General features: G+C 44.1%; 1 protein-coding gene across 1 annotated transcript; it reads right to left on the bottom strand.

The window, feature by feature from the left end:
* Positions 1–9,731: 9,731 nt before the first annotated feature.
* Positions 9,732–13,612, bottom strand: GJD2 (gap junction protein delta 2). Its single transcript, XM_047769457.1, has 2 exons — positions 13,014–13,612; positions 9,732–12,023 (listed from the first exon to the last, which is right to left on the bottom strand). Exons 1-2 carry the CDS (start codon positions 13,082–13,084, stop codon positions 11,129–11,131), a joined length of 966 nt encoding a protein of 321 aa, XP_047625413.1. The 5' UTR covers positions 13,085–13,612; the 3' UTR covers positions 9,732–11,128.
* Between the last annotated feature and the right edge of the window lie 331 nt (positions 13,613–13,943).

Genomic DNA, 13,943 nt, shown 5'->3' with positions numbered 1-13,943 from the left:
GCCAAGACTGCTTCATGACCTAATGCATGAGTTGGCCTTCAGGATTAAATTATATCCATTTGTTTTCTCACTCACAACTTTGCCATCCTTTTATGGATACTTCAGGCTGCTTCCCTGACCTGGTTTTGCATTATGCTCATTCTCAACACTTGGACCAAAATTTTTGTCTCAGATTCAGGAGACACAGCCAGCCAGTGTTTCAGTGTTGCTATCTTATATTTGGGGGGTTAGTTAACAGACCCACACATACACACCTACACATTATAAACAAACCCACATGCACACACACACACACACACACACACACACACACACTTGCTGTTTTCAATTTTTTAAAAAATGAACCTTAAAAAGTTTTTTTTTCATTTACCTTTTTCCTCAAAATCAAATTTGAGGGGACTTTCTATATCTTCCTGTCTTATAAGCTAGTTTTGCCAGAATTTCAGAAATTTTCTGCTTCTTGAACTTTCTCATTAACTACAAACATCTACTCATATCTTCATATTCCTCTTCTGAAAATTTTGCAAAATGCATCAATAAATGTTAAGTGCCTGCACTGTAACCCAGTTTTCCTGAAGCAGGAATCTAGAAAGTGTGCAAAGATGTTCACCTCACTATTGTGCCTGACAATGACAGCTGGTTAACATCCCACATATCCCAAACTAGGGAATTGTTCAAATAAACTGTGGTCCCTTTGTATTATAGAACATATATCCACTAATCAAAAACATGTTGTGGAGTTCCCGTGGTGGTGCAGTGGAAATGAATCTGACTAGGAACCATGAGTTTGCAGGTTCGATCCCTGGCCTTGCTCAGTGGGTTAAGGATCCGGCGCTGCCATGAGCTGTGGTGTAGGTCACAGACACAGCTCAGATCCTGCATTGCTGTGGCTGTGGTATAGGCCAGCGGCTACAGCTCTGATTCGACCTCTAGTCTGGGAACCTCCATATGCTGGGAGTTCGGCCCTAAAAGGCAAAACAAACAAACAAAAACACATTTTAAAGGTTTTTATTGATGTGGAAAATATTGACCATCTATTTCAAGTGGAAAAAAGCCTACAAAACAGCATGGACACTGTGATGTTACCTCCAGGTACCCCACATCTGTGGTCCTATGTGTACCCATCTCTCTAATAAGTAGACATCGTACACGGGTGCACACCAAAGAAGAGACCCAGGAAGCAATGGTTCTCTTTGAGTGACAGAATTTTTTTGTTGTGCTTCTCTCTGCCCTGATTATGTACTACTTTTGCAATTAGGGGAAATAAATGATGAGGGTTTTGGAAAAGAAAAAGTGCTGCTTTTTATTTCCTCTTCATCTTTGAAATTATGGAAAACGGCTAAGAGGATGATCCCATGTCAGACCCAGTTACCTCGCCAGGATGCTCACATTAGCTTCCTGAGGTCTGTGGTCCAGGTGAATGAACACTGTTCTCTTCTCAACAAATCACAGTTCCCAAGAGACCAAGACTGATATCCTTCCCTAAAAGACTGGCCAGCCACATTTCTTTGCGATCTCTTTGGAAATATAGGAAACCACATTATGAGAATATATTCATTTTTCTCCTAACTTTTCTAGGTGTCTCTCTTGTTAATCTAAAGCTTAGCATTTAACAAGTCAAGATGGAAAGACTGTAAGTCAGAGAATTGGGTTCTGTCTCACCTGTCTTAAAACTAATGGCTTTTAAGATCCAGTGGGTTAAAGATCCAGCATGTCACTGCTGTGTCTCGGGTCACTGCTGTGACATGAGTTCGATCTCTGGTCTAGGAACTTCCACATGCCGTGGGCGCAGCCAAAAAGAGAAAAGAAAAAAATAACCATGGCTTTGGACAAGCCACCAAAGGTAAAGCTTTGAGGTTTTGCTGCCCTAAGGGAAAAAAAAATCACCCATTCTATAGTCTGCCCACTCCTGACAGAGGTTACAAAGACCAAATAAGATAATACAGTAGTAGTTCAGGATTTTAAAAAATTATATAAGATAATACGCAGGGAAAAGTTGAGAAAAAGCATCTACTCAAATGTTTACTATCACTATCATGATTGTTATCATGGTTATTACTGTCACTATTACAGCTCTTATAACTGAAGAAACCAGTAGCTAAGATTAAAATTTGATTTTAGTTTCTTTTTCAGGGAGAAATAATATCCCCACCCACCATAGTGACCAGGGGTTCTGGAAGAAACGTTCAAGGACATGGTTTCTCAGAGTAGGGGATATAGAAATGTCCAAGGTGCTCCCAGAGATAGACACTCACCACCTACACAACTGGGGGCCCGGGCTGCAGGTCTGTGATCTTACATTAATCCTCTGACCCAGACCAAGTCCAGGAATATGGTGCCTCAGAGCTGGATGGGTCATGTGCTTAACCAAAACAAGATCTCTTTCTCTCCAACACTGTGGCCAACTCATGATTCTCATGACCTATGCTTGGAGAGATCTTGGCTAGGAGTCGGAGGGCTTCTGACTTTGCCAGCCACTGCTAGCAACCTTTGTCCACCCAGGCCATCTTTTCCTGACAACCAGACAAACTACATTCTTAATCCCACCCTCTCTCAACTTCCATATAACCTGGAGCTCTTTATTCGGGCTTACTACTCTGGACCTAAGATGTATCTACAGAATAAGGAGTGAAAGGGATGACCTTTTCCTATGTCCTGTGAGTTTTTAGTTTATATTTACTTATTTAACCAATAGATATTTGTGAATCCTTGTTCTGTCTATAACTGGGAACTGCAGAAACAAAGGTGACTATGATGTGGCAATGCCTTGGAAAAACCTCACAGTTTCATGCTTCACCAAGACACACCAAGAAAAGAAACTTTATTAGGGAGGAGGCAGAAGAGAAATGTCCCAGTGAAGGATGAACTGAGAGCAAGACCGCAGACCAATACACCAGGTCCTGAGACCTCATCTAGCAGAGTTTTCTCGAAGGTCACTTTCATGAAGTGTTCGAAATTGGCTTCAACATCACATGGAATGGGCTAAAGTCTGGACACAGCCTTGGACGAGCTGTATGACCTAGGCATGTTGATTTAGCATCTACATACTTTGGTTTCCTCATTTGAAAAGTAGTTGTTATCATACTTAGCACTCTTCTTCCAGGGCCTTTGTGAAGGTTAAGGGGGAACTGTTTACTGTGTATTTGCTGTTATTGAGATCATAGATAGAAATCTTAGAATATTCTGATTTCATATAAAAAGGCTTCAAGAATATTTTTCTTTTATTAAATTTGGGTAACTAAAAAATATGGAGGGAGGAAAATAGAAAATTATGCAAAAGGGAAAAGATTTTCTTTGTTTTGTTTCATTTTTTTTTTGATGGAGAAAGCAATCATTTGCAAAAAGCTTGGCCCCCTACCTGGAAACAGGTACAACAGATAAAGTTCCCCAGATCAAATGTCTCAGAGGTATCAAAATTCACCAATTCTATATTTAGGTGCCCATATGTTCCTACTGGCCAGAGTTGCCCACAAATACAGATATTTCAGAGCACAGAGCAGTAATTTTCAAAAAGATTTCCCTTTTAGGAGGGAGAGATGCTACAAAGCTTAATGGGTTCTAAGTGATGCTGAAATATTGTATCAATTTTAGAGCAGAAAGGTCATAGTGATGAATAAACATGAGGATTCCACTCAGTGTCTGGGATTTAGCAGACTAACTCCCACTAATGTTAATGGGGCCTTGCTGCCAAATCCTCAACCTTCACCCTGGATATTTGTTTCAATCCCTTACTGTTGAGATTGAAATGTGTTTCTAGATCAAGTCTGATCCTGCGATGGAATCTCTACGTGGTCAGAAAGGGACAGTATGGCTGAGGCATAGGAACCTAAACGTACCCAAAACAATGGCATTAAGGAGCTTTGTTGACAGGGATGTCTTCACAGTTCTACCCAATTCAGCACAGTTCCCTTCACCTGATGCACAGAGCAGTCCACACCACCCACCTTCCAAACTCACATCCCACAATGTCTCTCTGTGAACTCCAGGCAAAACAAAGCCCCTAGTTCTCCACTAGGTCCCAGACTCTCTGCTGGAGGTGAAAGTTTATGTTACCTCCTTCTTTATTTTCCAAGGAGATGCATCTCAACACTGCCTTGCTGGTGATGCTTTTCTGTACCTGGCCTCCCCTCGCCTTCAATACACACACATGCACACTGGATGTGATGTGCTTCTTCCTTAGGTCTCAGAACACTTGGAGCCTTGAGCATGGCACAGTTCACACTCTGCCCTATGAAGTCATCTTATTCCCCTCAGATAGACTATAGGCCCTGGGAGGGTAGGGAAGGCATCACACCAGTCTCTGTATTATTTCCTTTAACACTTAGTCCAAGACCTTGCCCACCATCGAAGTCCAAGAAAGCAGAGATTTAAACTGAATGATTTTCTTTTGCTTGATGTTTTTGGAGATTGGGACTTTCAAGGGAGCGGTTCGGGATTGGGGACCTGGGGTATAGTTACAGAAGATGGGTCCTTTATTTATTAAGTTTTAAAAATAATATTTGAAATTGCTTTTTAAAAATTCTTTTTTATTTTATTTTTTCTTTTAAGGGACACACCTATGGCATATGGAAGTTGCTACGCTAGGAATCAGATCAAAGGCCTACACCACAGCCATAGCAACACCAGATCCGAGCTACAGCTTGTGGCAACGCCGATTCTTAACCCACTGAGTGAGGCCAGGGATTGAATCCATATGGATGTGAGTCAGGTACTAAACCTGCTGAGCCACACAGGGAACTCCCTATTAAGTTAAACAAACATGTTTTAGAGACCATCTAGTTTTTGGAGTCAGAGATAAGTTCCTCAGAACTGTGTTTGCTGCAGCTGCTAGAGACACAAAACACTGCTCTGGATGATCCACTGATCTGATTCACAACAGCAAGGGGTGCACTGATATTTGGCACCAATGTCTTCTCAGAGGTCTCTATATTTATACAATGTCCTTGCTTAACAACCCTCAAGACCCCAAGATGACAAGAGCCACTGAGCACATTTTAGCTACAACTACTCATTTAGGCTGGGTTCTACCAGGTCTGCTTGAGCTAACATACAATCTATCTGGTGTGTAACCATCTCCTAAATGAACATAACTTTTGGGTGGTCACAAAGTTGGCCATAGTTGATTGATTATCAGAGCCTTGGCTGGGATAAGATGGATAATTTCCCCTTTGCCTGCGCTTATTTTCATTTCTTCCAGGGAACCTGTAGGAAGTCTGCAAGAATCAAATGCAAAGGATGGTCTGCGCTGTTTCTGCTTTCTCAGTTCCCACTCAATCGCCAAGTCTAGTGAATGGTTTTTGAGGCTTGTAGCTAGCTTATATTTAGCTATTTTATCTAGCTGAAGGCTCACTAAGTTCAATACTCATAACAGACCTTCTTCCTGAGACTCCACCTCCCTGAACTTTATGAAACTACTTTGCAACTTACCTTTTCAGCCCCCATCCTGAGCCTTTCCTCCTCTGTCCACTCCAGGTTCTATCCTTGGTCAGCCCCTCTCCCCTCCAGGTCACTAATCTCCAGGTCTCCCCTCCAGCACTAATCTCATTAACTTGAGATGTCCGTTTTCTTTAATTAACAATAACCGTTTGATGTTCTGACTACCTGGCTTTTGTTGCAAAAACTCCTATATATCCTGGCTCCCCGCCTCAGCTCTTCAGAATAGTTTCTCTGCATTATCTGAGATGCGGTGTCCCAAGCTTGAAGTCCTCAGAATGTCCACCAAATAAAATATACCTCTCAGCTTGGAAGTCATGCACTTTTTTAGTTGACATCCCCTAGAAATGGGAAAATAAAATACAGATCCAAGAAGACTAGATATAGCACCAGAGATTCTAATTTAGGTTTTCTGGAGTAGCCCAAAGGCATTATTATTTTTATTATTATTTTCCCACTATTACTGAAATAAATTTTCATCTCTCTGAGAAGTAGCTTTGACAGCCCTTCTCAAGAGCTGAGATTTAGGTGTTATTATCTCCAGGGTTCCAGGCCCTGGAGCAGGAGCTCAATGGCTGTTTATTGTCTTAAGTAAAGTAGCCACACAACTTGTTTTGCTCAGGACAGATCCAATTTACACCCATTCTTCCTTTGTTCCACTCAATTAGCAATCCTGCCCCTTTCATCCTCAGAACTATCCTGTTTTGTATAATAAATTACATAGCTTCCCCCAAAATGTAAGTGTACTAAAAGTTCAAAAATACTTAGTACTGAGGGCTAAATTGTGTCCCCCTAGGTCAGACTGTATTTAAAGATAGGGTCTTTAAAGAGGTGATTAAGTTAAGATGAGGCCATGAGGGTCGGCCCTAATTCAATCTGACTCGTGTCCTCATAAGAAGAGGAGATTAGGACAAACAGAGAGACACTAGGGATACACATGGAATGACCATGTGAGGACACAGAGAGAAGGTGACCATCTGCAAAGCAAGGAGAGGGCCTCAGAAGGAACTAATCCTGCCAACACCTTGATCTTGGACTTCCAGCTTCCAGCACTGTGAGAAAACACTTTCTGCTGTTCAAGTCGCCCAGTTGTGATAATTTTGTCATGGCAGCCCAAGCAGACTAACAATATTTGATAAAATATAAAGTAAATCCAATATAAATTTTATTTCCTAAATATTCCAATCCTTCAAGATGAATGCTTACACCGTTTCCAAGAAACCCACTGTTCTGATATTAAATCCTTCAGTATCCTCAACCATACGATAAAGAGCTTGACTTAATGTCTTCACAAGATGTGTTTAGCTTCCATATATTCTGAGTCTGTGAGACTGTTGCCAGCTGGAAAACTGAGGCACCCATCTCTCTGGTAGTAAATAAGATGGTGCAAATAAATGTCACGTACGGTTACAATGGGTAAGACATGGTTCCTATCCTCAAGGAGTCACACATGGATCTAGAAATGTCTCATCTCCATGCATCAAAGGACAGGGTGACTTCTACAGAGGCTCAGCTCAGTGCATTTAGTCAGCCTAGAAAAGCATTTAGAATAGGTTCCTGTGTAAACAGACAGCCAAACTAATTTTTAGTGGGTGAAGAGGAACACTCCCAGTGAAAGGAGGTGGTGGGACAGGTATTTCAGACAGAAGGACTAGCATAAAAAAAAAAAAAAAAAAAAAAAGTTCCCATCGTGACTCAGAAGTCATGAATCCGACCAGTATCCATGAGGATTTGGGTTCGATCCCTGCCTTTGTTCAGTGGGTTAAGGATCTAGCATTGCCATGAGCTGTGGTGTAGGTTGAGGATGCACCTCTGATCCCACGTTGCAATAGCTGTGGCATAGGCCAGCAGCTGAACCTTCAATTCGGCCTCTAGCCTGGGAACTTCCAGCTAAAAAAGAGAAAGAAAGAAAGAAAGAAAGGAAGGAAGGAAGGAAGGAAGGAAGGAAGGAAGGAAGGAAGACCATGCCCTCCCTGGTGCCTGTGGGACTTCAAGTCCTCTCCAATGAGAAAAAACTCAAAAAGCCTCTGGCTGGGTTAAAAATTATCAGACCCTTATCATCCCACCTGTCTCATTGTAATGCCCCCTCCCCTTCTCCCTTGAGCAACCTGGCCTACTCCTTCCTGACTCCTACGAGGAAAGGTATTTGGCTCACTCCTTACCCTGCCCACATAGGGGCATCATACACCCTAACCAGCCAGTGTATAGGAAGACCCCTCTTTCCCCACCTAATCAGAAGGTCAGCCGGCAAGACCTCTCCTCTCTCTCCTTCGTCCTTGGGCTATAAAAACAGACACAACCATATGCTCAGGGGTCAGCTCTCCCTGATCAGCAGGAAGTCAGCCTGCTGTGATAGCAGTGTTTCTTGTCTCAATAAAACTGATCTATTCATCACCCTGCTCTGAGTCTGGAAATTCTTTTCCAACCTGCACATGGACCACAACAGTGCTTGCTTAACCTCCCACACCCTTGATTTTAAATCCAGACCTTTTCCTCTGTTCTAAGAGATCAGAGTACAACTGTTATCTCTCATATTTATTAACTCTTTAAATTTAAATATTTGAGGACTTAAAAAATGACATATTCTGTACTTTCAGCTTTAACTTGTCTCTCCAGGATATTCTTCAAATATTTAAAGCCAGTTCACACATTAATAGCCCACACCCCACGGTGTGCAATGTGCATGTGCACACATGCACACACCCACACAGGCACACACAGGCCAAAAGGGCCTGAAGTTCACCAAAAGTCTCTAAAAGGTAAGAGAATAGACTGGTGCTATCTTCTCACAAAGTACAGATTAAGGTCACATCCACCACATAGCTATACATACCATCAAATCATCAGTATTTCCTTCATTCCATAGAAAGCAAAGGAATCAGACTGACACATATCAGTCATTGTAAAGGCTGACTCTCTGTGCCAAGAGGAAGGAGTGTTCCCTTCTCCACTATCGACATGTGAATTAATAATCTTGCCATTTGTGGGTGTTTGGAAACATCGAAGGACTGAAATAGATCAGCCCCACTGTTATGAGATGCATTTCTACCAGGAAACACTATCATTCTTCCAATCTCACTTCATGGCATAAATACAACAGCCCTTGTTTTCCACACAGATTCCTACTTGTTTCACACCCAAGCATATGCTAAGAGCTCTCAAGCAACACTCTTCCTCCAACTCTGGAAGGTGTCTTAAAACATTTTTAGCTCACCAAACACAAGACAGTGGAGGATCTGCTTCTTTACTCAAGAAGAATCATTTTCAACTGCCTATTTATACTTCGGATGGAAACCTATAGATTGAAATAAAGATATTTTCACTCTAAAATTGGCATCTGCACTGCCATAGTTAAAAGATGCAACAACTGTGTTTGAAAAACTGTCATGCAGGAAATTCCACCTTGCTTTGCAATATTCAGACTAAGTGTGCACTGGAATGAAAAGGTGACTAGCATTTAAGAAATGAGGAAAAGCATTAGTCTCCTGAACTACTGGGACCACCTGTAGACAGAAAATGCCAAAAATGCTAGTAAAATGTGTGGCTGAAAAGTAATATTGTATGATGTATAAGCAAAGGATCAGTCTCCTTTGAAAGAATCCACTAAGAAATGCTTGATTAAAAGTCTGGAATTATGCTGTATGGTACAGTAGCAATTAACCATAACTTGCTATTTAAATTAATTTAAATTAAATAAAATTAGAAATTCAGTTCTTATAATGTGGCAATAGCCACTTTTTAAGAGCTCAACAGTCATTGCCATATTGAGCAGGAAACATAGTGGAAGTTTCCATCATTATACAAAGTTATATTGGACGGTGTTGGTTTAGAGGGTTCTGTTTGACTACTGGGTTAGCATCACTTAAACATGAGGCCTTAAAGAGATGAAACAGAGCACAACATGCTGCCAAAAATGACAGCTGATAGAAGGAAAGTAAGGTGGAAAGGGAAAAAAAATAACTCCACTCTTGGAATAAACTATTATGTTACAGCATTGACATTTTATTGTAAGAAACATCCTTAGACAGGCAGAGAAATCTTGTGCTAAAATGAAAAGGAGTTAATAAATAGTACTATTTGAATACCTCTTCACACTCTTCAAAACATTCACAAAATGTACCAGCCTCTTCTTATCTGCTGGTGGCTGGATTTTATCAGTCATCCCTCAAATAATATTCATCCATCCCTAACTTCCTGTCCCAAAGTTCTGGTTTTTTGAATATATAACAAAACATTTTAAACATATATTTAAATAAACAGAACCCCAATAAAAAATAGAAAATTGCAGACTCTCCCCATTAAAAAAAAAGGCAAGAACTTTATTTTAAACAAATCTTTAGGTTTGTATTACACCATATCCATACCTAAACCAAAAAAAATCATAATGATGATGCAAAGGAAACAGAAAGCTTCATAAAAGCACATCATCCAAATAGTACTCTTGGCCAATGCTTTAACTAAATACACAGTGGATATGAAAGGTACAATATGGCACTTAAATAAATAAGAGCAAAGAGAAGGAAACATATTCACAGTCCAAAGCAATAGGTTTTTGAACCTTTGGTATATGTCTCAAATAAGCATCCGTAAACACATGTTAGCCAATAGTGTTTATTTTCAGATTTCTTAGCCGGTGATTATGTGTGTTTCAAAAATAACTGATAAAATAATAAATCAAGATTGACATGGGCTGATTAAGGTCTCTGGTGTGAGCACACAGGTAAATTCAAACCATGGCAAAATGAAGTGCAGCTGTGTTGTGCAACAAAACCATACAAGAAAATGAGTGAAATACACCAGTTAGAAATTCTGTGGCTCGGGTAGACACCCTTGATATCAACAACAACAAAAATATTTTTAATGCTGTCCAAAGTCCACAAGCTGCAAGGCAGAAATATCCCAAAGCTCATAACCACATGCCTAACAGTGCAACAACCAACCCACAGGAGTGTTGTAGTTGCATATTGCAATTCCCTCCCACCCACCCATCCCCTGCCCCTAATAAACAGCACCAGTGCAGTTTGAGTTAGAAAACTGGAAATATTGAGACATTCCGAAGGTTTTCATAATGAATAAGGGCCGGTCAGATGGGGCTATGATGCAAACTTCTGCCCTGGCCATTCTTCAAAAAGCACCCCATGGAACCCTCTTGCTTTCAGATAAACCATATTAGGTCTACCATAAGGCCAGATGGAGAAAAAAGCTGGCATGCTATCTTGGGTTGAGGGAGAGGGACATGCTGATGAGGGAGGTCCTTGAAGGATGCCTCAGGAATGTTTGTCCTTCAGCCCAGGATGATGGGATGTGTTGAGAAAGGTCGTAAATTTTGTACCAATGAAATATTTGACTCATGCCATTCACCAGAATACAGAGCTTAGCAGAGCTAAGTCCTACTTGGTAGCTGTGCAAGTCCACTATGATCAGGATCAAACTGAACCACAAAAGAAAAGGTCCCAATGAAGTCCAATGCATCCATCTGATCACTCTACCCAACTGTCTCTGGAACCAGCGACATGATGTGGTAATGGTTCTACTTTCTCTCCTCTCCCACTGATGCAAGATCTTCTCTTAACCAATCACACTCTACATCTTAGTGATGACTGTCACATAAATAAGAGCAGATAGAGACACTCCCAAGCAATCATCTGCCTTGGGGCTGCTTGTCATCCCCCAGGCCTTCCCTAAACTTGCCCCTTCACACATAGGCAGAGTCACTGGACTGAGTCCTGCCAAAATTGGGAACACTGACCCGGGGCAGGTCCTTGTTGCGGATCTCATAGACTGACTTCCTCTTGGCCTGGGCCCCTCTCACAGCCAGCTTTATCTTGCGCCATCCCAGGTGGTTGAGTTCAGCCAGGTTGAGTACAACACAGATGCCGCTCACAGCAAACATAAACACTAGAAAGACAGTCTTCTCGGTAGGCCGGGACACATAACATTCCACCTCCTTGATGCAGGGGTAGCGGTCACACTCGTACAACCCTGGAACACTGAAGCCATAGAGAAAGTATTGGCCCACCAGAAACCCAATCTCCAGGGCATTTCGGAATACCACTTGGATAATGTAGAAGCGGGAGATGCCTTCCTGCCTTCGGAGCTTGGATCGAGCTGCAGTGCGCAGCCCTGATGGGTGTGGGGTCAGCTCCTTAACCTCTAAACAATCTGGCTCCGTCTCCTTGCTGGTGTTCTCTGTGTTCTGCAGCACCCCATTGACAATAGCATTTTGCAACTTCTTATCTTCTCGTTTGCCACCACCACTGCCCCCACCCCCAGTTCCTCCAGGACCCCCCATGGATTCAGGGGGGTCTCTGTCCAGGGCTAGGAAGACAGTAGAGTAGCGGCGTTCTCGCTGCTTGGCAGACTGGTGCACAGAGTAAGTGATGAAGCAGAGACTGGGGGTACACACCATTATGATCTGGAAGACCCAGTAACGTATGTGGGAGATGGGAAAGGCGCGGTCATAGCAGGCCTGGTTACAGCCGGGCTGCAGGGTGTTGCACACAAACATGGTCTGCTCATCATCGTACACCGTCTCCCCCACAATGGCCACAATGAGGATCCGGAAGATCACCACCACAGTCAACAGGATCCTGAGCAGGGGAAAAGGGAGGAAGAGAGGTTCTCAGGGGCTGAGTCACTGTCTTAAGAAACCCCGCTCCTCCCTTCCCAGCTCTGACATTGACTGGGGAGCTATCCGTTCTAAGTGGTACTGAACTAGGAATCCAGCAAGCCTTTTTGACTCTTTCCTCTCTGCTGGTTGTTGGTAGACTGGGAACACTTCATTTTACATGGATCTCAGGTATGTGCATCTCCATACACTGGACATGGTGTATTTGCAACAGATCAATTTCGTCTGTATATGGAATGTATAGAGGCACAAAACACACCTTCACTCTGGATATGGCAAATGCATCCAGAAGAGCTGAACACAGAGAGCACATGTTTCATAGTCTACACACATAATATGTATATAACTACTCCAAGTGTATATTTAGTTTCTCAATATGAAATTGAACTTAATGCTTTATATAGACAGATAGCTATGAATATATATACGCATATATACGTGAATATATATGAAGACAGTTATCAGTTGCACGTGTGGGTTGCTGGCACAGTTTTAACAGGCAAATCAGCCTAGCTTAATAAATATTTGTTGGGAAAAGATACATCTGCTCCTAAGAGCAAATCCATCTCCCCATTTGTCCTTCTCTGTCCAAACACAACCCTGCCTTCTTTGTAGATTCTATTTAGGGAATCCGATGAAGATTGGCTCTGACTGCGGAGAGTGGGGGAACCACGACTGAGCCAGTAACTCTTTTGCTAATAGGAGAAGAGTGATTCCCCTGGTAATGTTTCATAGGGGAGGGATGGATAGCTGATGAGGAACAGCTGGAGGAGGGGAGCATCACTGGGCATTAGGCAATCCCTAAATGACAGGAACACAAGCGCGTGGACCAAGGACGACGGGAAGGAGGCAGAGGGTGGTCTGGGGGCTGCTGGGGCTCTGTCTGGACGTTAGAAAGGACTCCCGGGGACCGCCCGACGGGTCCCGCTGACAGCCGGCTCGGCGCCCTTACCTCCCGATCATAGTGGAGTGCTGCTGCACCGCGGCTTCCAGCAGCCTCTCCAAGATGGTCCATTCCCCCATCGCTGTGCATCCGGAGGCAGCAGACAAAGACTGGGCAGCGCAGGGCACGTTCCCGCTCCTGGCCCCTCCCCGGGCCGCACCACCCAAGTAGGAGCGAATTGCCTCCCAATGAAAGAATCAAACAAAAAATTTAAAAATTCCACTATTCCCCTCTCCCTTTTATCGTACTTAAAAGAGGGAGATGGGGAAGGAAACCCAAGCGCGCCCGACTGATGGGCAGCTGGCGCAGTCCGGGTATCAGGCACGAACCTCTCGCGCCGTCCGGGGGTCAGGTCTGGAGCCCATGGATGCCCGGGCAAGGGACGGGGCGGAGCGGAACGGGGGTGGCCGCGTGCAGGTCCGCTAGCTCTCGCCGGCCCGGGGGAGGTCTTTGGGCTGCACTCACCCCCCGGGGGGTTGGGAGCCGAGGAAGGGTCCGGGCACAAGCCCCCGCGCCTAGCACTTCAGCAGGCACCGGGCGCTCCCGCGCTGCCGCCTGCGAAGCCGGGGCGGAGCGCGCAGAGCTGGCTGCAGGGCTCGGGAATCCGCGGCCGCCGCCTCTAATCCGGCCTTAAGTAGTCTCCGCCTGCGTCACGCCAGGTCGGCGGAGGGGAGACGAGCGCGGCGTGCGGCTGTCGCTGCGTGCCGGGGCCCGAGGGGCAGGGGACGCGCGCTGGGGGAGAGGGGGGCAAGAGTCCTGGGGCCCCGGCGGGGAGTGGGGCGACTTCGAGAGGATGGATCACAGCGCCCCTCGGGGCTTCTCCGGACGCCCAGGTAACCTCACCTGACCACTAGCCCCGGGCAGGAGGAGGGGCAGCCGGGAGCAGACGCGTGGGAGAGTGGGGAGGGGCGTGAGCAGGTAGTTTAGCGTCTGTCGCTG

The sequence above is a fragment of the Phacochoerus africanus genome, chromosome 2, assembly GCF_016906955.1.
Source record: "Phacochoerus africanus isolate WHEZ1 chromosome 2, ROS_Pafr_v1, whole genome shotgun sequence".
Classification (NCBI taxonomy): Eukaryota; Metazoa; Chordata; class Mammalia; order Artiodactyla; family Suidae; genus Phacochoerus; species Phacochoerus africanus.
Note: the sequence above shows the minus strand (reverse complement) of the source record. Positions and strands in the feature narration are given on the sequence as shown.

Bases quoted from the DNA above. Each gene is read 5' to 3' on its own strand.
- GJD2 (XM_047769457.1), bottom strand. From the start codon at position 13,084: ATGGGGGAATGGACCATCTTGGAGAGGCTGCTGGAAGCCGCGGTGCAG. The intron at 12,024-13,013 runs GTAAGGGCGCCG...TCCCCTGCTCAG, and splicing joins CACTCCACTATGATCGGGAG to GATCCTGTTGACTGTGGTGG.